We start from the raw sequence: 23,978 nt of genomic DNA on the forward strand, positions 1-23,978 counted from the left end.
CTTTCAAAGAAAACATCTCAATAAAATCGACAGCTGTGAGGTAGCTTATTGCACAGCTAACAAAATAGTATATTGAGAAACCACTTTTTAACCGTACTAATAATTGGAGGGTCCGGTTCGACTAGATTAGTCACCCCTTCCGTATTGTAGACCTAAAATAAGATAGGATTTACATGTTTAACCCAGGGGAGAGGAGAGCCGATATGACGGCTTATCCATATGGCGGACCACGGCCTCTCGTCCGGTTACCATTCCAAGTCGGGTATGGGATTAGTTATATTGTTTGTTTTCGGAAGCATGGGCTTGGTGGTGGAGGAAGCCGTAACCGACCAGCGGCTACTTGAACCACCCAACGACGGCGAGGAGTCCAGCAATCCTCTCGCACATAACCATCCCTGCATGAGATACGAACCTGCGAACCCACGCAGAGTAATTACAGGTGCGGTGGCAAGCGTATTCCTAACGCTTAGCACGTTGAGCCACACCGCCGCGCCGCGCCGTCTGCTTGTAAACGAATTTTCTAGACTAAATCTTCCGCTTCGTAGAAATTCCTTGATGCGGCTTTTCTTGACAGCGCCAACTTAAATTGTTTTAAGTTGTGTGTCAATCGCTGCCCGCGTCGCAATGGTGAGTTGTATATAGTTCATAGGCATAGCACGTTAGTGGTATTTTGATGGATATGTTTTTTCTAAATCAAGGAACAATTTCGTCACTTTTTTCTCTACTGAAATATCCATTTTTGCCCATAACGTCGTTATATGAAAAACAGCTAAACAGCGCAATACAAACGGAAACAAATGTAATAGAGTAAGCTAAAAGCGCGACAGAAACGAAATCCCCCCGTTTATTCCGAAGTTTTATAGAATATTACATTCATTTTTGTCAAGAATTTAGAATAAACATTCCCCACAGAACGTCCGGTCCTCACGGGAACTAATGCTTATGTTAAAATTTAATTTTATTTCACAAAAATTTTCTTGAAGCAAGGTCATGGACACTCACTCAAAAAAAAGAGGTGATCTCTGAACGCGACAGAAATTTTTATGGTCGAATTTTCAATGGTATCTCATTCTCTTTAATAAAGTAATTAGAGTTGGTTAAACGATTCAAACATCAAAATTGACTCGGCTGAGGATGAATTTTTGATTACTTTTTTTCATTCTGAAGTTCTCTATAAATGGTTGTAGGAATGAGAATTATTTTTAAAAATTATCATGTAAATTAATAATAACTTTGCCTTGAATTAATACTGAATTCTGAAACTTATTCAGATTTCACGGAACACTAGTTTTATTTTTTTTTAAGTCTGAAGTGCTTGTAGACTCTAAGTCTAAAAGGAATGGTCTGTGGGAGGTCCCAGTGCGAGGTGCTTAGTCCGGTTCGAATCCCATCAAAGACAATCAATCTAAGTAAAGATAGGCAGAAACCAGGAAAATATTCAGGTTGAAAGAAAGGAATGGTAACAAAAGATCACAAAATATAGACAGGATAAGAAACCTTGGCGAAAGGCGGAAAAGAACACAAAAAGTAAAAGGCAGAAACCAGACAATTAAGCCACCGAGTCCCGAAATCAGAAAAAAATTCCGGATAAAAAAGCAGGACGTGCTGTCAAAAATAGTCATATGAAAAAAGAGTGAAAAAACAAATAATATAATAAAGACAGTGCCGGCGCTGAAAAAAAAATGAGCAAAATGAGATGAGCAAGGCGCGAAAAGAACGAAGCGTCGGAATGGCGACGAGTTAAAAATGCTAGACAAAACGCGAAGAAAGAAAATCCCGCGAAGAATGAATTGACACAATTTTAAGTTGAACACAGTGAAAAATGCTAGGCCTAAAGACAGGATGTATAAAATATAGAAGGTATTTATTTGCGTGCATTGTGAAATTTGATTGATCTTCAGAAGCATAAACATCTTAGATTCCCTTGTAGTTGGGCTTCGAAAGGAGTACGTTTATAACCGCGTTCTCTGATCAAACTTGGTCCAAGTCTGTGATAAATGCAAAAAGGAGCCCTATAAAATTTAGTGAATACCGTGACCTATATTGTAACTGCGTACACATTACATAGGAAGTCGTTCTTGAAATTTCTGCATTCAAAAATGCCATCGTCTCAGATTTATGTACACGTTCCATAAATTAAGCTATATAATGTCGAAGTATGAAGCAGTATTCTTCAATATACGGTATACCCAAACTGGAAAATGGTAAACGAATGGTGCACAGTCTCAGGGCTTCTAAGCTTTAATATAAGGAAAAATTCAATCGGAGACAACAATACAAACGCGCCGTCTGGCAGCAACAACCGTCGAAGGGGCGTTCACGTTTTGGTTATTGTAAATGTAAGTTATTTTCCTTCAGATTTAAGTGTGATAATTCGCTAGCGGGCCCTCATGTTGCAGCTGATGATGACATTAGTTTTGTAGTGCGCATGACAGTATGACGTCTTCCTATGCAAGGCCGTGGCCAGAGGTGGAACTAGTGAACCCGATTACCTCCAAATTTTTTAAACAGCCCCAAAGACCTTCTTCAGTTGACACAATGTCTTAATTTCCTTAACTTCGGTATTTTAAAACAATAAAAATATATAATGCCATTTCCACAAAGACCGATTTTAGCACACTGCTACATCATAATTTATATTGACCCTTGCTTCTGCCAGTTTAAATTAATCATTTAATAAAATTTGATCCGTCAACTATATTTGAAATTTTCATAATTAAACATTGGTATTTTTAAGTATTGGTATTATAAAAGGTGTGACACGGTAAAAAAGGTTGAAGATCACTGGTATAGATATCATATTTTTTGACTCAAGCCTTTCATCAAGGCTCACCTGTTTCGTAACGACCTATGTTAGAATTAGATTGTCCATCACAAGGTAATAAACCAATTCATGATTGTATGCATGCTGTATATATCCACCGTTTTTTGCAATAAAAAAAGAAATAAACGAAGTTACGTCTGTTAGATGATTTAATGTAGTGGTCGACAACCACCGGGAAGGCATTTCCATCCCGTCCTCCTTATTTTATAGATTGCTGATAATTATTTCATTATAACCTTAAATGTATACTTTAATTTAATAATTTAATACATGCGTTTAACACCCTTTTCTTCAAAGTCATGAAGATGGAAAATTGATCTTCAGCTGCATACACAATTTATCATATTCGGCCTTCCATATAAAAAGTTTATCTGGTTTCAAGTTCGAAGCCATAAAGCATAGCACGATGCCAGGTGTAAGATGTGCAATTGTTTATAATCATGATGTCAGGATACCACGATTTCTTCCGCAATATGCAACGTGACTTCATCTCCCATATAGAGACTTAGTTTGCTTTTAAATGTTCAATTGTTCCAGAGAATGTCTTATCATGAGTGTGAGATCTGTTTAGCAAAGGTCTTATTTCAGAAAATAAAATATTTGTGAGAAAAGGGATGTAAGCTGCGTTCAAATTTTTTTCAAACTATTTATTATACTCATACCAAATTATTTATAACCAAATAAATACCATCTGACACAATAACATAAATTTTGTTTGCATATTCTGTTTAATACTTTTACTAAATTTATTAATTCTAATTCTATGACAAATAGCAGAAGGAACCGTTTGTCCCATATTCATTAAAATGTTCAGCACAAGTAAATTCAATCGACTGCCACTTCTGATTCTTCTGTTTTTAGTCGCCTTGACAAAAGCAAGCTGCGCATCAAGTTATGTTTCTTCATTAATTCATGATATAGACTGGGAAAAGGTAAAGCATGAAATTTATTTGAAAACCGCGTACTTTCCACTATTACTTTTAAGACATATCGTTTAAATCTTATCATAATAATCAAAAATTTATAATTAAATATAATATATGCATAATTTTAAGATTTTGATAATGTTTGTAGCCTAGATTTTAACTGGACTTAAAGGTCTTACACAAATAGTTTATAATATGGAAATATTGCCTTTTTGTATGTGTTTTAAAAACAAGTCAGTTTTACCGTTGTTTAACTGAATGAATTTTAAGTTGGGTTCTAATTAGGTTGTGTAAAACTTCATATTTCTAAAAATTAGTGTTTATATATATATATATATATATATATAGATTTAAATAATCTATTTTATGAACAGTGAATGATTTTTATTCTTTCAATCATTAAAATTTTTTGAGCTATATTCTTTTTTGTATTCTGGTTTTTATAATTTTTAACAGGGTGTCCATATTAACTTGCCGCGGTATTTGAGTTTTACCAGTATATAGATGCTCTAGATCAGAACCTTTTGCAGTTCGTAACCCATTTTTACCGACATATTTTCTGTGTGACCCACTATGAAATGTTGATATATGAGGAAGGAGACAATGTATCCATAAACAGCGGCGTATCTAGGGTATGATATCCATGACTAGTGCCATCGGCGCCGTTTGGGCAGGAAGCAAAAAGTCTTAATGGTAAAGTGTTTCAATAAAAGAATTTTAAATTGGGAATAATTGAAATTAACGTGAAAGTATAAAATTTTAAAAACAGTCGTTAAAAATTGTCAGTCAATGGTCCAGAGGCGGATTTTTAAACTTTGAAATGGGCGCAATTTTATATAGATACGCCTCTGTTCATGTGTGTTATTGTCACGTAATTATAATTATAAAGCCACAATCAACATGTAGTATTTTCTGTGTTTTTATAACATACAAACTTTCACCACAGGTTCAATCAAATGCTCCTTGGTATGATGTTATCGACATTCCACGACCCAATGAACCTGTTGGTTGTTGGAAGTTCAATAATTTCACCGATGAAGGAGAGAGTCTTGTTATAACGATAGAGAAATTCGGAGACGGGAGGCAAATAGAAATTGAACATTAAAGATATAGTATAGATAATAGAGTATAAATGTTGCACCTTGAATATCTCGGACCGCATCTAATGAAGGAATTGCAAATCAAATCGAGATTTACAGAAAACTTTGTAAACTGGGTTATGTCGCCATCGTTAATATTACAGCAATTTGCCACGGCTTTTAAATGGAGTTGCAATAACATTTAGCAAACCAACACCAAGTCATGGATATTAGAGACGTTATACATTGTATAAGTTGTTCCGTACAACAAACCTAGAAGGAGGGTGAAACGTGCGATGTCAATATTTTTATTTCTATTTCAAATTTATTTTGCTCTTGTCATTTATGATATAACTGGGTGATAAATTTGCAGTTTATACCTAAACTTCAGCGATCGCTGGGTGCTCCAACTATTGTACCTACAAAAATTACTTTGATCGCAAAAATAAAAAACAAATATAGATAGAAATCACTTTTCATCTGCAGCGTTGAAACTACAATCTACCAGCAGTTGATTCGAGATCAGAAAAGAAGAATATATCACCACAAACGTACGTTGACAGGCTAAATTAAATGTTTACAATAACTGACTCTAACATGGAAACTTTGTGTTAAAGAAGTTTAATCTTATTTTGATAAACTTAATTGAATTATATCTAATATTTTGCAGGAAAGTCCCCTCGACGGGGCCTTTAAAAGATTTGTAGTTTTGGAGAAGGAGCAAAAAACAATTCAGCAAGGTTTGTCTAATCTCTATCTAATTGGCATTTACAACATTTAAAAGAAAAAACGAATAGGTAAAACATATCAAACAGCATTTTATCTCGAGGATTCCTTTAGCAAGGTAACGACACACAAATTTAATTATAACAAAACTGGTATATCTATAAGTTAGAAGCCTTCACTAATATACGCTATATGCGAACAATTTAATCTTTTATCAGTCACCTCGAACATTTTGGAGTAAAATATGTCATCGTTTATGTATATGCAGTATTTGAAAACGTATCCTCGAAAGACATTTTCTTTTTAACCGACTACGACAACTTCTTAATCATGATATTCAAATTCCAGACCGGTAAATATCATTTCTTGTTATTTGCTTCATATTATTCATACCCTACTTGCATCGCTTTGGTAACTTGGTCTTTATTTAAATAATCACTTCATTTTGGTCTTTTCGTCTACCCGGGCGACTTGAAATTAGATCGCCATCCCTGTCACAGTGACTCCGATACCAGTTACCAGTATTTAATAATTTAGTTCTGCTATATTTATAATATTAATATGATTATTGCGCAGGTTGGAATGGTTATGTAAAAGCAAGAACTCCTCAAATTACTTCAAATCAACTTCATCTAATCTCAGATGTTCTGACCAGAAACGGACTCGAATCTCCAGTAATGACTTTGAAAAATTTATGCCTTCGGATGGAAAGTCGATTCGATGATTCTGCTGTTGTTGTCGTCTAATTTCAGAACTTCTAATTAACTAATAAAAATTTCCATTTGACATTAACAAAATGCATGTACACAGAAAATACTAAATAGAAAGACACACTTTTCCCTTACCCCTCTTACTTCACTCATATTAGCCATCACTTTACCTTATATCTCAACTGCCATCAATAAATGAATATATGTTATCATTACGAGGTAAATAAACATAAATATTTACACATCTCACGTTATAAGACTTCAGTCCAACGAGCAATCACTCCACAGCCCCTTATCGGCTAGGTTCAAGGTGCAAAAATAGATTATGAGGTTTATTAAGAAATAATGAATTGATACACATTTTCAATTAAAGTCGAAAAGATAATTGAAAAAAAGTAAAGTAGCAGAAACGCGGTAGTCGCGAATATTGCAATAATATCTGAACAACACCGAAAAGTTTGATGAGAATGCTTTTATGTATGAATTTTTTTTTGAGAATTTTTTCAATTAAATAAACCTACTTGCCTACTTTGAATGTATCAGTGATTTACGATTTATAGGTATGAAAAATAGTTTAAAATACAGAGGTATATGGTTTGATTTGTCAAGAAATAAATAACTGTCACATATATGAAAAAAAAAACAAGAGGTAGTCTTGATATATTCAATAACATATTATCCTGGCTAAAACGTCATGAATAGGTGCTATTTTAAAACTAGTTTTTGCATATCATGAACGATTTAGAGCAGGCATGTCCAATCTATTCAGTGCCGCGGGAAACGCATTGCGGACCACAAACTTAAATGTATATATCTGGTTCTGATTCACTCTAGAATTTGAGCCTCGCTGAATCAAACGTTTGGATTGCACAAAGCTATTGCGAATAGCTGAACATAATACGCACGCATATTTCGCAGTGACTAAATTTCTTCCTATTGAACACACAAAAGCAAAGATATTGTACAAGTACACTTTTTATTTTACGGTGGCGATGAGGATGATCAGAGCCCACACGAAAGATAATAATCATAATGTATTAAATTTGGGGTGCAATTTATTTTTATAATTTTCGTCGACCAATGATCGCACAATAGCTTTTGATTTTGTTGAGCAAAATACGCGGTCCTTCGAGAAATAAAATAAAAAAACATTGATGTCGACCAGAGCGCAAGATTTGGTACATGTGATATCGAGAACCGATATTGGGATGTACATGGCCGGAACAAACAAACCAAATTAACGAAACACATCTTGCATTATTTAAAATTCACGGCTCGTTGTGAAGGGTGGTTGAATACAACAGACTGAAATAGACAAATCGTACATATCAGCGCTAACTACAGCGAAAGTAAATCGAGAGCGATGTCTTTTCATTTAGTCATGTCTTTCGCGTGTTTGAACGAGGAATAATTTTTTTAGTAATATTTTCTTTCATTTTTTATTGGAGGTGTCAAATTTGTTGGAGACATCGGGTTAAGTTAAGTTTATTTAATTCCGAAAAATACTGCACGGGCCACTCAAAACTCTTCTGCATGCCACATGTGGCCTGCGGGCCACGGGTTCGACGACCCTGATTTAGAGTTGGACAAAGTATTCAAAAGCCCTACCTGTCTCAAATAGGCGACAAATAAATCGTAGTGGAAATTATCTGCAAACTATCTAAGACAAACGGTAGTTCAGTGAAGACCGTTATATCACGTGAGTGATATTGTACAAGGAGCTGGTTACCTTGCATGCACACTTTGTTCAGCCGAACAAAGCAGCAATGAGAAAACGTGTGTAACTGGAATCGACAGCAAACTATGCCACCGAGAATTAATCAATTAAGGTATATCGCTGCTTTGTCTCAAAATAGAAACATATTGCTCAGTGTATAGGCTTTCACCTTTAATTTTTGTTGTAATAGCAACGAAAAATATAAAATAACCCTCTAATCGTAATTTATTTGAAAATACAGTATCATATTATTAAACTTCGTCTTGGGATTCTCTGCTTTCTTTATTAGTTTATTTGTATTTTGTTTGATGCAAGACAAACCCGACAAATAATAGGTAAGTTATAGCGTTAGCATGATTATATGTTTAATATATTGAAATATAAATCTGACATAGAAACGTATGTAAAGTTTTCTGCTTACATTCTATTGCTTCGAAAAGTTGATTTTGATTGATCGTCTGCATAAACAATTAAGCTTTTGACGTTGCAGTATTCGAATTCAATAAAAAGTTACTCAATTGGATCCATTTATGGGGACATAAAACAGGGTCTGTTGTCAAAAAGTACGTTTGAAACCGTGATTCCAGGTCAGCATAATTCCGTCTCAAAAATTATTACAATTTTTCATATATACATGAAAAATCTTGCAGAATTCTCTTTTTTGTAATTTTTCGTATTGGCAAAATTCGGAGTTAAACATATAGTAAAAGGTATTGCGGATATAGCCATATTGTATAGATATTTGCTTGCATTTTAGTATTTGATAAACGTGTGACTGATCTTCAGAAGCGTAAACATTCAGAACTTGTTTCTGTGACGTGTGGGCAGAAGTAGGTCTACGTTTGTAACCGTGATGCAAGGCCAGCATGATTCTGATCTGCAAAACATTATAATATGCAACATGACTTCCGCTCATTCTTATACTAAGAAGTACACTGGTATTGTTCAAAAAGAGAATTGTTGCAGAGTAACCTCTTGTTGAGGCAGTGTTCTCTGCCAAATCCTTGATTTTCTTCACTAAAAGCAAGGCATACGAACAAATCCCCGGCCTTAAACGCAATGGTATAACAGCAATCGAAGATTCTGCAAAAGCTGAGCTTCTGGCGAGTTCGTTCTCGACGGTCAGTAGCAATGAAAACTACACCCCAAAATTTCTTCAAAAAAGATCGCGTTCGAATCCTCACATGACGTAACAATCTTCAAGGCTAATCACAAATTGGATGAAAATATCACAATGAAAGAACTTAATCAAGTTTTAAAACCAAGAAAAAGCACTGCTCCAGGACTAGAGAAGATTTGCTACGCGATGCTTATAAAATTGTCCGCAGAATGTAAAGACATATTACTCAAATTGTTCAATCTAATTTTGAACAAAGGGAGTATTCCAGATACCTGGAAACGCTCTGTTGTAATTCCGATTCCTAAATCCAATAAACAAAAAGTCTTGGAAAGAATTATAGTTCGCAGACTGAAGTGGTTTGTTGAAAAAAAATGGCATATTATGTAGAGAACAGAGCGGTTTTAGGTGGAGGAGATCTACAACTGATGCATATCTAAAATTACACGATGACATATATAAAGCTTTACCAAATAAAAGATCTGTACTTGGCATTTTCTTAGACATGGAAAAATCTTATGACATGGTATGGAAAAGAGGACTGTTATACAAACTATATAACATTGGTGTCACAGGGAAAATTTGGCTTTTTGTTGCATCTTTTCTGACGAATAGTTCATTTCAGGTTAGAGTAGGCAGTCGTCTTTCAAGTATCTTCTCATTAGAAAACAGAATTCCTCAAGGGAGCGTAATCAGTCCACTGCTTTTCAATATAATGATGAACGATATGCCTAGTACTATTTCATCAGATAATGTTGGATTGTTTGCAGACGATAGCGCTCTATGGCACATTGGGCTCAAAATTGAAGATTTAATCATTTCCTCTCAGAACTCGTTGGATTGTATTCAGTCCTGGTGCAATCAATGGGTTTTTAAGATCTCGGTCACAAAATAAATAGTTGTACTCTTCACCCAAAAGCGAAAATTACCACCAATACAACTACACATAAATGGTGTAATACTACCAATCAGGAATGAAGTAAGATACCTCGGAGTCTATTTCGATAGGCCCTTAAATTATGAGAGACATATTATATCGAATATGTTGTACAAAAATGTAGGAAACGGATTAATCTGCTGCGTTTGCTTAATGGAACTAGCTGGGGAGCTAACAAATCACCCCTTTTGTCATTGTCATGCCTAGTTCGACCCATTATTGAATATGGTATGGAAGCGTATTTTCAGCATCAATAAATGCCATAAGAAAAATCGAAATTATCCAATCTCAATGTGTACGCATCGCTGCAGGTGGCATGATGAGTACGCCTAAAATTGCTTTACAAGTTTGTTGTAATGAGATGCCATTGTGTATACGACGACTACAATTATGCCTCTTATATAGGGCTAAACTGCTAACATTTGTTGACCATCCTTGCCACGAAGTCATCGAACACTCATGGCATGAGATATTTCCCAACTCTCCAACATTTCGTACATTTGGTATGATCGCTAGAACTCTAGATATTGACTAATTGGATATTAGTATTATTAAAGCCGAAGAAATTCCTCCATGGTATTTGGACGAGATTAATATCGACGATGCATTATCGAATATACTTTTTCCTTGGAATACGCCCAACCAAACAAAAGCTATAAGTTTAGATTATATAAATGAATCCTATCAATCACACGTGCATAAATATATACGGATGGATCAAAAATTGATGACAAAAGCGGTGCTGCGGTTTATGTTCCATATAATAATTCTCGTATAGGTTTTAGGCTGGACAAAGACTGTTCCTCATTTGATTGCGAAGTTTTTGCAATATATAGTGCCCTTACATGGTCAAAAAATAACTAAAAATGGAATATATATACTTATCATATCGGATATTATAATATCATATCATAATATCTCGGATCAAATTAGTAATATATCTTCAAATATTCAGACTTGTCTTTTTGAGTTACAGGAACAAGGATTCGAAATCACACTACTATGGGCTCCAAGACATGTTGGCATTCCGGGTAACGAAGTCGCCGACAAAATAGCAAAGGTATCAGCGGCGAAAGTCAATGTGGACAAAAGATTATCCCAATCACAAAACAAAGTCAAATCACAAATTCGACAATTCTGCGCTAATAAATGGGATCAACATTTTATACACAGTGACCAAGCGTTTCATTACGAGACAATTTTTCCCTCAGTTGAAGACAGCATCAAGAATTCCACTTGGTCACCACGAATAATGGACAAAATTTTATTTCGACTTCCGACGGGACATTGCCGTTTAAATAAGCACCTCCATAAAATAGGAAGCCATAATAATGGACTTTGCAATTTCTGTAATGTTCCAGAGACAGTAGAACATTTTCTAATGAACTGTCGTGCATATAGAAATGAAAGACGCATACTAAAGATGAAATGCCGCGATTATTGCATTGATTTTCAACTCAAAGCTATCTTACGCGACCCTAGCATTTTCCCTGCTCTTGTTGATTTTGTGAAATCTACCAAGAGAGTACTATAGGCATATACAAAGTTTGATTTAAGTTGTCTGGCGCAAAAGACTTAAATTGTTTAAAGCGCCATATACTTTCATACCACACACATCGAATGAAATCTTTGCCACTAAAATGCAGCCACGGTCTCATCTCAGATTGATGTGCATGTTCCATAAATTAAGCCAATCTAAGTAAAAATAGGCAAAAACCAGGACAAAGATCCAGAACAGAAGAAGGAAATGGTAGCAAAAGAACACAAAATATGACTGGACAGGAAAACAAACCTTGGCGAAAGGCGGAAAACGAACACAAAAAGTGAAAGGCCGAAACCAGGAAAAAGTTGAAGTTGAACATAGCGAAGAATATTGCTGGTATAGACAGAATGTAATAGATGTGGAAGGTATTAAGTTGCTTTTTGAAACTTGATTGATTTTCAGAAACATAAACTATTTAGATCGTGTTGGACTGGCATCGTGAATATAAACATCTTACAAACGACATCGTGATCGCGACGACGTGACTTCCTCTCTCGCATGAAGATTTACGGTTTCATTTATTTAAATGTTCAATACGTTTAAGTCTTAAACTTTAAGAGAACGACTTGTCAGAAGTGTGAGATCTGCTTTAACAAAGGTCCTATTTTAAGAAATAATATTTTTATGGAGAATAGAAACATAAGATACTGAAATAAGGAAATCGCGTTAAAATTCAAGTTCTATTCTTTTTAAATTATTGGTTACACTCATACAAAATTAGTTATAACCAAATAAATATCATCTGACACACTAAGATCATTTTTGTTTGCATATTTGTTTTAAAGTCACTAAATTTATTGTATTTAATTTCATAGCAAATAGCAGAAGGTAAAGCTGGCTACATATTTACTAAAATGTTCAGCACAAGTGAATTTAACCGACTGTCACTTCTGAGTCTGCTGTTTTTAGTCGCCTTGACAAAAGCAAGCTGCACACCACGTTATGTTTCTTCATTAATTCATGATATGGACTGGAAAAAGGTAAAACATGAAATTTAGCTTACTTATCCGCTGTTGTTGTGAGAAATGTCATTTTTCTGAAAAATAGTGTTTATATCTATTTTTAATAATCTACTTCATGAAAAGTGAATGACTTTTATTCTTCCAATCTTAACATTTTGAGCTATATTCTTCTTTGTATCCTGGGTTATTTATAATTTTCTAACAGGGTGTTCATATTATATATATGCACCAAGCAAGTTGCAATCGTATTTGTGTTTTACAGTATAAAGTGTAAAGATGTTTTAGAATAGATTAGTGCTTCCTAACCTTTTTCAGTTCGCGAACCACTTTTATTGACATTTGTGCGAATCAATATAGAATGTTAATATATATATAGGAAAAGAGTTAAAGTATCCTAGTGCATCGTCGCATCTAGGGTATGACAGTCAAATTGGGAATAATTGAAAATATCGTGAAAGTATCCAATTCCAAAAACAGTCGTTAAAAATTGTCAGTCAATGCTGGTACAGAGTCCAGGGGCGCATTTTTAAACTTTGCCATGGGCGCAATTTTATGTCTAAATACGCCTCTGCTCATATGTGTTATTGCTACGTAATTACAATTTCTTGATCTGATTGAAAACTGTATGTAACACTTAGAAATACGTCGCGACCCACCACGAAATTGCTTCGGCACCCACTGGTTCGGAAGCACTTCTCTAGATTATAAACTATTTTCATACGCTTTACCGATCAACGTATAGTATTTTCTGTGTTTTTACAGTAAACAAACTTTTATGACAGGTTCAATCAAAAGCTCCTTGGTATGATGTTATCGACATTCCACGTCCTCAGGAACCTGTTGGATGTTGGAATTTTAATAATTTTACCGACGAAGGAGACAGGCTTGTTTTAACGACAGAGAACTTCAGTGACAAAAGGCGAATATGGATTTAACGTTGAAGATGTCGAATAGCAAATAGAATAGAAATATTAAATCTTAAATATCACAAAACGCATATATATAGTGACTCACTAAAAAGTCGAATCGGGATTCACCGGAAATTTAAAAAAAATTCCATGACTTATTCTGTCAAGTGGAATTAGAACACGATTTAGAAATGGATTTGCGATAACAATTACCAAGTCAGTACCAAGTCATGACTGTTAGAGACGCTATACATTATATATATAAATTGTTTCAAATAACCTAACATAGCGGGTTAAACGCGTGATGTAAATTTTCTCATACTAATGTTTATTATGCTCTTGTTATTATTTATAAATTTGTCTGATAAAATTGCATCTTACTCTCGAACTTCAATGGTATTCGAACTATTGCCTATATATATATGGTATTACTTTAGTCGTGGAAAGTAGAAGAACAACTATTTAGAATTTTTTTATCCGCAGCGTTGAACCCAGAACTCATCAGTTCGAGATAACTCGAGATCAAAAAAGAGGGATTTACCATCTCAAGAGTAAGTAGATCAGCTACTACAGGATAGAAGTTTCGTTTTTGACATAATTTACGTCGTGGGTAATATATTTCAATCTACAATATAGAATTTATCATCCTGACGTGTGAAGGACGTTGCGTTTGTTTTCCTATTTAATAATCAAATCTTATTGTGAAGAGTTTGAATGAATATAGATTCCTCCATTTTTCAAGCTCAGTTAATATCCATTTTCAAGAATATGCACTAAACATTTATAACACATATTTGATCAACAGATTCAGATCACAATGACTGATTCTGACAACACTTAATTTTAATTAACACTAAAATTATGAGTTTTGATATTTTGCAGAAAATGACTTTGTCGAAGTATTTAATAGTTTTGCAGGTTCAGAGAAAAAGCAGAGCACGATTCAACAAGGTTTGTCTACTCTCTGTATATATTGTCGGTTTTGTTTTTACTTTTGAATTGTCATCTTTGATAATTTTAATGCAAAATATGTCATTCACCTTTTTTATGCAGAATCCGAAGATTTATCTTCAGAAGAGGTTTTCTATTTAACCGACTACGACAACTTCTTCATTGCGATTTACAAGTCCTACAACGGTAAAAAGTGTTTCTCTTACTTGTTTTATATTATTGCTACCCTACTTGCAGCATTCGGTGTCTCGGCAACATTACGGTTATTTTAAATATACAATTCATTTCAGTCTTTATGTCCATTCGATGGCTTCAAATTTTGGATTCCGTTTTAGCCATGCTGTAACGTCATAGGAGTCCACTTGTAAATCCGATATCGTTTGTATATAACAATCCCATTATACTATATTTATAATATTAATATGATTATTGTGCAGGTTGGACTGGTTATGTCAAAACAAAAACTCCTCAAATCACTTCAAATCAACTTCAACTAATCTCAGATGTTCTGACTGAAAACGGCCTCGAATCTCCGGTAATGACCTTGAAAAATTTATGCCTCCGGATGGGAAATGGATTCAATGACCCTGCTGCCGTTATTGTCGTCTGATTTCAGAACTTCTACTTGAAATATAAAAATTTTCATTTAATATAACAAAATGCTTGTACACAGAAAATACGGCGCTCCCGAAGTATGTGCACCAAGATGGCGCACAGCCTGAACCCCAATCTGGTACAACTACTATGTTCAGGTTGTGCGCCATCTTGGTCCACATAATTCTGGAGGTCCGAAAATACTATATAGAAAGGCGCACTTCGCCTTACCCCTCCTACTTCAACCACCCTAGCCATCGCTTTGCCTTATATCCCAACTGCCATTACAAGTACTATATGTATTTTAGATTGTTTGTTTTGTTTAATATTTATCAGAAGAAGTGAATACCGCACATTTTTGTTTTACGCCAGTATGGCTTAGTGCAAGGGTGCCCAACCACGCCGGACTGTTTTTTGCGGCCCGCCCTATAAATTTTGTAAGCAGACTTTTTGAACTTTCACTATGTTACATAGGCGAAAGTTTGTTTCGTGATTTTGGTGTGATATTCCATCCATCTATCTACATACGGATGCTGATTCTTATTGTTATGTATGTATCAAGTCTTGCGCCCTGATGGACATCAACGTTATTTTTTTTATTTCTTGCAGAACTGTGTGTTTTGTTCGACGATCTTGATTGTGCGATCATTGGCGACGAAAGCTGAGCGCAATTATAGGAATTAATTTGGAGCCTAAATTTCCAAATTAGTTTCACTCTGATTGTAGGCGTTGATCTTCTTTATCGCCGACGTAAAATAAAAAGTCAACAATATCTTTGCTCCTGGCTCCGGGACACGTTGTTCTTTTATGTTTGTATTTTTGTGTCTGTTATGTTAGGGTTAAATAACAATTTGGAAATATCGTCACTGCGTATTCGTCAATAATTCTGATAAAATTGACTTAAATGGCAATTTTACCAATCAAATTAGTATATATATTTGTCAAGAAGTCTTTGTAATGTTTCTTCATTAAATACTTGTATTGAAGTTTCAAATTTTACGAAACGGCCCACTAAAATTTGATGGCTCACATTACGCTCATTAAAATATTGAAACAATATCATAGCCACTGAAAATAAATAAATCAAAAACACCATGACTTAAATATAAGACTCAATTTTGACGCCTTTATTTGTTAGTGAAAACTGTGTGCGGATTCTTGTGTGGTCTTCAGAAATCCACAAGTGCGTTGTGTAATGGTTGATTTTTTGATTGAGCGACTCGCGAATGCCATGTCCACGCCCCATGTTACCAGATATTCGAATACTAAACTGCTGATATTCGAATATTTTGCCAGCACTAATCAGTAACCAGAAAATATTTATTAACTTGATTGATTTTATGTTACCGTAATAATCTTGCCTTTTATGTATTATGTAAATTCTAACAAAATCGGGACTTGGCTAGTATTAAAGTTTGTTACAATCGTTTGCGGCCCGCAACGAATTTCGTTATGTGAGAGTGGCCCGCGAGACGAAAAAGGTTGGGCAGGCCTGGCTTAGTGCATATACACCGTTACATTGATAATTGTTAATATATCAATGTATATATCTTATCATTACGAGACAAATAAACATGTATACTCATCTTACGTTATAAAACTTCATTACAACGAGCAACCACTCCTCTAGCCTATCTATCGTCCCCTAGATTTAGTGTAAAAAGTACATAATGAATAAATGAACTAATACAGGTTTTCAAATAAAGTCGTGAAGATAATTTAAAAAAGGTTCAATAGCAAGAAAACTAGTCGTGATGAATATTGAGACTGAAGCAAAATATAAATTGTTAAAAAATACTCAAAATACGACTGTACATAAAAAGAAACTTTGGTGAAAAGCGAAAAAAAAGTAAAAGGTAGAAACCAGGAAAAGATTTCTGGCAAAATACCATAGGCAATAGTCTTCAAGTCGAAAGTCAAGATGGAATGGTATCAAATAAAGCGGAAAAATAAGTTACCGAGTCCCGAGATCACAAGAAATTCTGGATAAAAAAGCAGGGCGCGCTGTCAAAAACAATCATATGGAAAAGAGTGAAAGAATAATATAATAAAGACAGGTCGGCGCTGAGGGAAGATGCTTAAAATGATATAGGCAAGGCGCGAGAAAGGCAACTGGATAAAAATTTTAGACAGAACACTAAGAGTATTAATTAGAATTTTTATACATGAAAATCCCGTGGAATAATTCTTTTGCTATTTTTGCATCGACACAATTTGGAGTTGAACATAGCGAAGAATGGTAGCTTATAGATAGAGTATATACAGAATGTATTAGTTAGATATAGAATGTATTTATTTGCTCGCTTTTTGAAATTGATCTTCACAAGAATAAACAATTTAGATTCACTTTCAATGGGGTGTCGAAAGAAGATAAATGCAGAAAAGTAGCCATATAAAATTTAGTGTTTGCAGCTTTTTTCCGTTCCCTATATTTTAACTGCGTACAGGTCACATAGGATGTCGTTCTTGGGATTTCTGCATCTAAAAATGCCATCTTCGTAGATTTAAGAACACATGCCATAAATTAAGCTATAATACGTCGAGTATAGAGGATATCATATTGTCTAACTCAAGTCTTCCATGTATACATATATATATATATACTTCGTGACGATTTACGTCCATCACAAGATAATATATCAATTCATGCTTGATACATGCTTGTATATATACATAGCTTTGAATGTATACTTTATTTGTGCAAATGTACGATATGCCTTGCATGGGATATTTGTGGCACATGTGTCTGCCACATTTTTCTCCGAAGTCATGAAGATGGAAAATTGATCTTCAGCTGCATGCACAATTTATCATATTCGGCCTTCCATATAAAAGTTTATCTGATTTCAAGTTCGAAGCCATAAATCATAGCACGATGTCAGGTGTAAGATGTGCAATTGTTTATAATCATGATGTCAGGATACCACGATTTCTTCCGCAATATGCAACGTGACTTCATCTCCCATATAGAGACTTAGTTTGCTTTTAAATGTTCAATTGTTCCTGAGAACGTCTTATCATCAGTGTGAGATCTGCTTAAGGCTTAAGCAAATGTCTTATTTCAGAAAATGAAATATTTGCGAGGAAAGGGAAATAAGATGCGTTCAAATTTTTTCAAACTATTTATTAAACTCATACCAAATTAGTTATAACCAAATAAATATCATCTGACACACTAAGATCATTTTTGTTTGCATATTTGTTTTAAAGTCACTAGATTTATTGTACTTTATTTCATAGCAAATAGCAGAAGGTAAAGCTGGTTACATATTTACTAAAATGTTCAGCACAAGTGAATTTAACCGACTGTCACTTCTGAGTCTGCTGTTTTTAATCGCCTTGACAAAAGCAAGCTGCACATCACGTTATGTTTCTTCATTAATTCATGATATAGACTGGAAAAAGGTAAAACATGAAATTTAGCTTACTTATCCGCTGTTGTTGTGCGAAATGTCATTTTTCTGAAAAATAGTGTTTATATCTAATTTTAATAATCTACTTCATGAAAAGTGAATAACTTTTATTCTTCCAATCTTTTGAGCTATATTCTTCTTTGTATCCTGGGTTATTTTTAATTTTCTAACAGGGTGTTCATATTATATATATATATATATATGCACCAATCAACTTGCAATCGTATTTGTGTTTTTACAGTATAACGTGTAAAGATGTTTTAAAATAAATCAGTGCTTCCTAACCTTTTTCAGTTCGCGAACCACTTTTATTGACATTTGTGCGAATCATTATATAATTAAATATAAGAAAAAAGTTGATGTATCCGAGTACATCGTCGCGTCTAGGGTATGACAGTCAAATTGGGAATAATTGAAAATAACGTGAAAGTATCCAATTCCAAAAATAGTCGTTAAAATTTGTCAGTCAATGCTGGTCCAGGGTCCAGGGGCGCATTTTTCAACTTTGTCATGGACGCAATTTTATGTCTAAATACGCCTCTGCTCATATGTGTTATTGTTACGTAATTATAACGATAAAGCCACAATTTCTTGATCTGATTGAAAACTGTATGTAACACCTAGAAATACGTCGCGACCCACCACGAAATAGCTTCGGCACCCACTGGTTGGGAAGCACTTCTCTAGATTATAAACTATTTTCTGTGTTTTTACAGTATATATACAAACTTTTATGACAGGTTCAATCAAAAGCTCCTTGGTATGATGTTATCGACATTCCGCGTCCTCAAGAACCTGTTGGATGTTGGAATTTTAATAATTTCACCGACGAAGGAGACAGGCTTGTTTTAACGACAGAGAACTTTAATGACAAAAGGCAAATATGGATTTAACGTTGAAGATGTCGAATAGCAAATGGAATAGAAATATTAAAACTTAAATATCACAAAACGCATATATATAGTTTCTCACTAAAAAGTTCAATCGGGATTCACCGGAAATTTAAAAAAAATTCCATGACTTATTCTGTCAAGTGGAATTAGAACACGATTTAGAAATGGATTTGCGATAACAATTACCAAGTCAGTACCAAGTCATGACTCTTAGAGACTCTATACATTATATATATAAATTGTTTCAAATAGCCTAACATAGCGGGTTAAACGCGTGATGTAAATTTTCTCATACTAATGTTTATTATGCTCTTGTTATTATTTATAAATTTGTCTGATAAAATTGCATCTTACTCTCGAACTTCAATGGTATTCGAACTATTGCCTATATATATATATATATATATATAGCATTACTTTAGTCGTGGAAAGTAGCAAAACAACTATTTAGAAATTTTTTATCCGCAGCGTTGAACCCAGAACTCATCAGTTCGAGATAACTCGAGATCAAAAAAGAGGGATTTACCATCTCAAGAGTAAGTAGATCAGGTACTACAGGATAGAAGTTTCGTTTTTGACATAATTTACGTCGTGGGTAATATATTTCAATCTACAATATATAATTTATCATCCTGACGTGTGAAGGACGTTGCGTTTGTTTTCCTATTTAATAATCAAATCTTATTGTGAAGAGTTTGAATGAATATAGATTCCTCCATTTTTCAAGCTCAGTTAATATCCATTTTCAAGAGTATGCACTAAACATTCATAACACATATTTGATCAACAGATTCAGATCACAATGACTGATTCTGACAACACTTAATTTTAATTAACACTAAAATTATGAGTTTTGATATTTTTCAGAAAATGACTTTGTCGAGGTGTTTAATAGTTTTGCAGGTTCAGAGAAAAAGCAGAGCACGATTCAACAAGGTTTGTCTACTCTCTGTATATATTGTCGGTTTTGTTTTTACTTTTGAATTGTCATCTTTGATAATTTTAATGCAAAACATGTCATTCACCTTTTTTATGCAGAATCCGAAGATTTATCTTCAGAAGAGGTTTTCTATTTAACCGACTACGACAACTTCTTCATTGCGATTTACAAGTCCTACAACGGTAAAAAGTATTTCTCTTACTTGTTTTATATTATTGCTACCCTACTTGCAGCATTCGGTGTCTCGGCAACATTACGGTTATTTTAAATATACAATTCATTTCAGTCTTTATGTCCATTCAATGGCTTCAAATTTTGGATTCCGTTTTAGCCATGCTGTAACGTCATAGGAGTCCACTTGTAAATCCGATATCGTTTGTATATAACAATCCCATTATACTATATTTATAATATTAATATGATTATTGTGCAGGTTGGACTGGTTATGTCAAAGCAAAAACTCCTCAAATCACTTCAAATCAACTTCAACTAATCTCAGATGTTCTGACTGAAAACGGCCTCGAATCTCCGGTAATGACCTTGAAAAATTTATGCCTCCGGATGGGAAATAGATTCAATGACCCTGCTGCCGTTATTGTCGTCTGATTTCAGAACTTCTACTTGAAATATAAAAATTTTCATTTAATATAACAAAATGCTTGTACACAGAAAATACGGCGCTCCCGAAGTATGTGCACCAAGATGGCGCACAGCCTGAAACTCAATCTGGTACAACTACTATGTTCAGGTTGTGCGCCATCTTGGTCCACATAATTCTGGAGGTCCGAAAATACTATATAGAAAGGCGCACTTCGCCTTGCCCCTCCTACTTCAACCACCCTAGCCATCGCTTTGCCTTATATCCCAACTGCCATTACAAGTACTATATGTATTTTAGATTGTTTGTTTTGTTTAATATTTATCAGAAGAATTGAATACCGCACATTTTTGTTTTACGCCAGTATGGCTTAGTGCAAGCTGCAAGGGTGCCCAACCACGCCGGACTGTTTTTTGCGGCCCGCCCTATAAATTTTGTAAGCAGACTTTTTGAACTTTCACTATGTTACATAGGCAAAAGTTTGTTTCGTGATTTTGGTGTGATATTCCATCCATCTATCTACATACGGATGCCGATTCTTATTGTTATGTATGTATCAAGTCTTGCGCCCTGATGGACATCGAAGTTAGGATTTTTTTTATTTCTCGCAGAACTGTGTGTTTTGTTCGGCGATCTTGATTGTGCGATCATTGGCGACGAAAGCTGAGCGCAATTATAGGAATTAATTTGGAGCCTAAATTTCCAAATTAGTTTCACTCTGATTGTAGGCTTTGATCTTCTTTATAGCCGACGTAAAATAAAAAGTCAACAATATCTTTGCTCCTGGCTCCGGGACACGTTGTTCTTTTATGTTTGTATTTTTGTGTCTGTTATGTTAGGGTTAAATAACAATTTGGAAATATCGTCACTGCGTATTCGTCAATAATTCTGATAAAATTGACTTAAATGGCAATTTTACCAATCAAATTAGTATATATATTTGTCAAGAAGTCTTTGTAATGTTTCTTCATTAAATACTTGTATTGAAGTTTCAATTTTACAAAACGGCCCACTAAAATTTGATGGCGCACATTACGCTCATTAAAATATTGAAACAATATCATAGCCACTGAAAATAAATAAATCATAAACACCATGACTTAAATACAAGACTCAATTTTGCCGCCTTTGTTTGTTAGTGAAAACTGTGTGCAGATTCTCGTGTGGCCGTCAGAAATCCACAAGTGCGTTGTGTAATGATTGATTTTTTGATTGAGAGACTCGCGGATGCCATGTCCACGCCTCGTGTTACTAGATATTCGAATACTAAACTGCTGATATTCGAATATTTTGCCAGCACTAATCAGTAACCAGAAAATAATTATTAACTTGATTGATTTTATGTTACCGTAATAATCTTGCCTTTTATGTATTATGTAAATTCTAACGAAATCGGACTTGGGCTAGTATTAAAGATTGTTACAATCGTTTGCGGCCCGCAACGAATTTCGTTATGTGAGAGTGGCCCGCGAGACGAAAAAGGTTGGGCAGGCCTGGCTTAGTGCATATACACCGTTACATTGATAATTGTTAATATATCAATGTATATATCTTATCATTACGAGACAAATAAATATGTATACTCATCTTACGTTATAAAACTTCATTACAACGAGCAACCACTCCTCTAGCCTAACTATCGTCCCCTAGATTTAGTGTAAAAAGTACATAATGAATAAATGAACTAATACAGGTTTTCAAATAAAGTCGTGAAGATAATTTAAAAAAGGTTCAATAGCAAGAAAACTAGTCGTGATGAATATTGAGACTGAAGCAAAAAATAAATTGTTACAAAATACTCAAAATACGACTGTACATAAAAAGAAACTTTGGTGAAAAGCGAAAAAAAAAGTAAAAGGTAGAAACCAGGAAAAGGTTTCTGGCAAAATACCATAGGCAATAGTCTTCAAGTCGAAAGTCAAGATGGAATGGTATCAAATAAAGCGGAAAAATAAGTTACCGAGTCCCGAGATCACAAGAAATTCTGGATGAAAAAGCAGGGCGCGCTGTCAAAAACAATCATATGGAAAAGAGTGAAAGAATAATATAATAAAGACAGGTCGGCGCTGAGGGAAGATGCTTAAAATGATATAGGCAAGGCGCGAGAAAGGGAACTGGATAAAAATTTTAGACAGAACACGAAGAGTATTAATTAGAATTTTTATACATGAAAATCCCGTGGAATAATTCTTTTGCTATTTTTGCATCGACACAGTTTGGAGTTGAACATAGCGAAGAATGGTAGCTTATAGAGTATATACAGAATGTATTAGTTAGATATAGAATGTATTTATTTGCTCGCTTTTTGAAATTGATCTTCACAAGAATAAACAATTTAGATTCACTTTCAATGGGGTGTCGAAAGAAGATAAATGCAGAAAAGTAGCCATATAAAATTTAGTGGATACAGCTTTTTTCCGTTCCCTATATTTTAACTGCGTACAGGTCACATAGGATGCCATTCTTGGGATTTTTGCATCCAAAAAATGCTATCTTCGTAGATTTAAAAACACATGCCATAAATTGGGCTATAAAACGTCGAGTATAGGGGATATCATATTGTCTAACTCAAGTCTTCCATGTATATACTTCGTGACGATTTACGTCCAACACAAGATAATATATCAATTCATGCTTGATACATGCTTGTATATATACATCGCTTTGAATGTATACTTTATCTGTACAAATCAACGATATGCCTTACATGGGATATTTATGGCACATATGTCTGCCACATTTTTCTCCGAAGTCAGGAAAATGGAAAATTGATCTTCAGCTGCATACACAATTTATCATATTCGGCCTTCTATATAAAGGGTTTATCTGTTTTAAAGTTCAAAGCCATAAAGCGTAGCGCTGTGTCGGGTGTAAGATGTGCAGTTGTTTATAATCATGATGCCAGGAAAATACGATGTCTGCCAATATGCAACGTGATTTCATCTCCCACATAAAGAGTTAGGTTGCATTTAAATTTTCAATTGTTTCAGAGAACGTCTTATCAGGAGTGTGAGGTAGGCTTAAGGCTTATTAAGCAAAGATCTTATTACAGAAAATGAAATATTTGTGAGGGAAGGGATAAAGATACCTTCAAATTATTTTAAAACTATGTGTTATACGCATATCAAATTGGTTAGAAC

The 23,978-nt window shown here is 34.4% G+C and overlaps 2 protein-coding genes and 1 long non-coding RNA gene across 3 annotated transcripts in view; 2 read left to right on the top strand and 1 right to left on the bottom strand.

Annotated features, from left to right (window-relative positions):
* LOC120327206 (glucoside xylosyltransferase 2-like) overlaps positions 1-23,828 on the bottom strand; it is a 55,420-nt gene extending 31,592 nt beyond the window's left edge. Inside the window, exon 1 of the mRNA XM_078112256.1 lies at positions 23,814-23,828. The gene's annotated coding sequence lies outside the window, so the exon portion shown is untranslated. The remainder of the gene's footprint in view (positions 1-23,813) is intronic.
* Positions 5,513-6,586, top strand: LOC144421915 (uncharacterized). The gene is made up of 3 exons (XR_013475034.1): positions 5,513-5,569; positions 5,824-5,907; positions 6,132-6,586. It is a non-coding gene; the product is annotated as an uncharacterized LOC144421915 (long non-coding RNA).
* On the top strand, positions 18,208-22,146 carry LOC120327230 (uncharacterized). Its single transcript, XM_039393689.2, has 6 exons — positions 18,208-18,399; positions 19,148-19,284; positions 19,769-19,836; positions 20,168-20,236; positions 20,339-20,422; positions 20,674-22,146. Exons 1-6 carry the CDS (start codon positions 18,274-18,276, stop codon positions 20,844-20,846), a joined length of 657 nt encoding a protein of 218 aa, XP_039249623.2. The 5' UTR covers positions 18,208-18,273; the 3' UTR covers positions 20,847-22,146.
* Positions 23,829-23,978: the final 150 nt, after the last annotated feature.

This window comes from Styela clava, chromosome 4 (assembly GCF_964204865.1).
Source record: "Styela clava chromosome 4, kaStyClav1.hap1.2, whole genome shotgun sequence".
In the NCBI taxonomy this organism is placed as follows: domain Eukaryota; kingdom Metazoa; phylum Chordata; class Ascidiacea; order Stolidobranchia; family Styelidae; genus Styela; species Styela clava.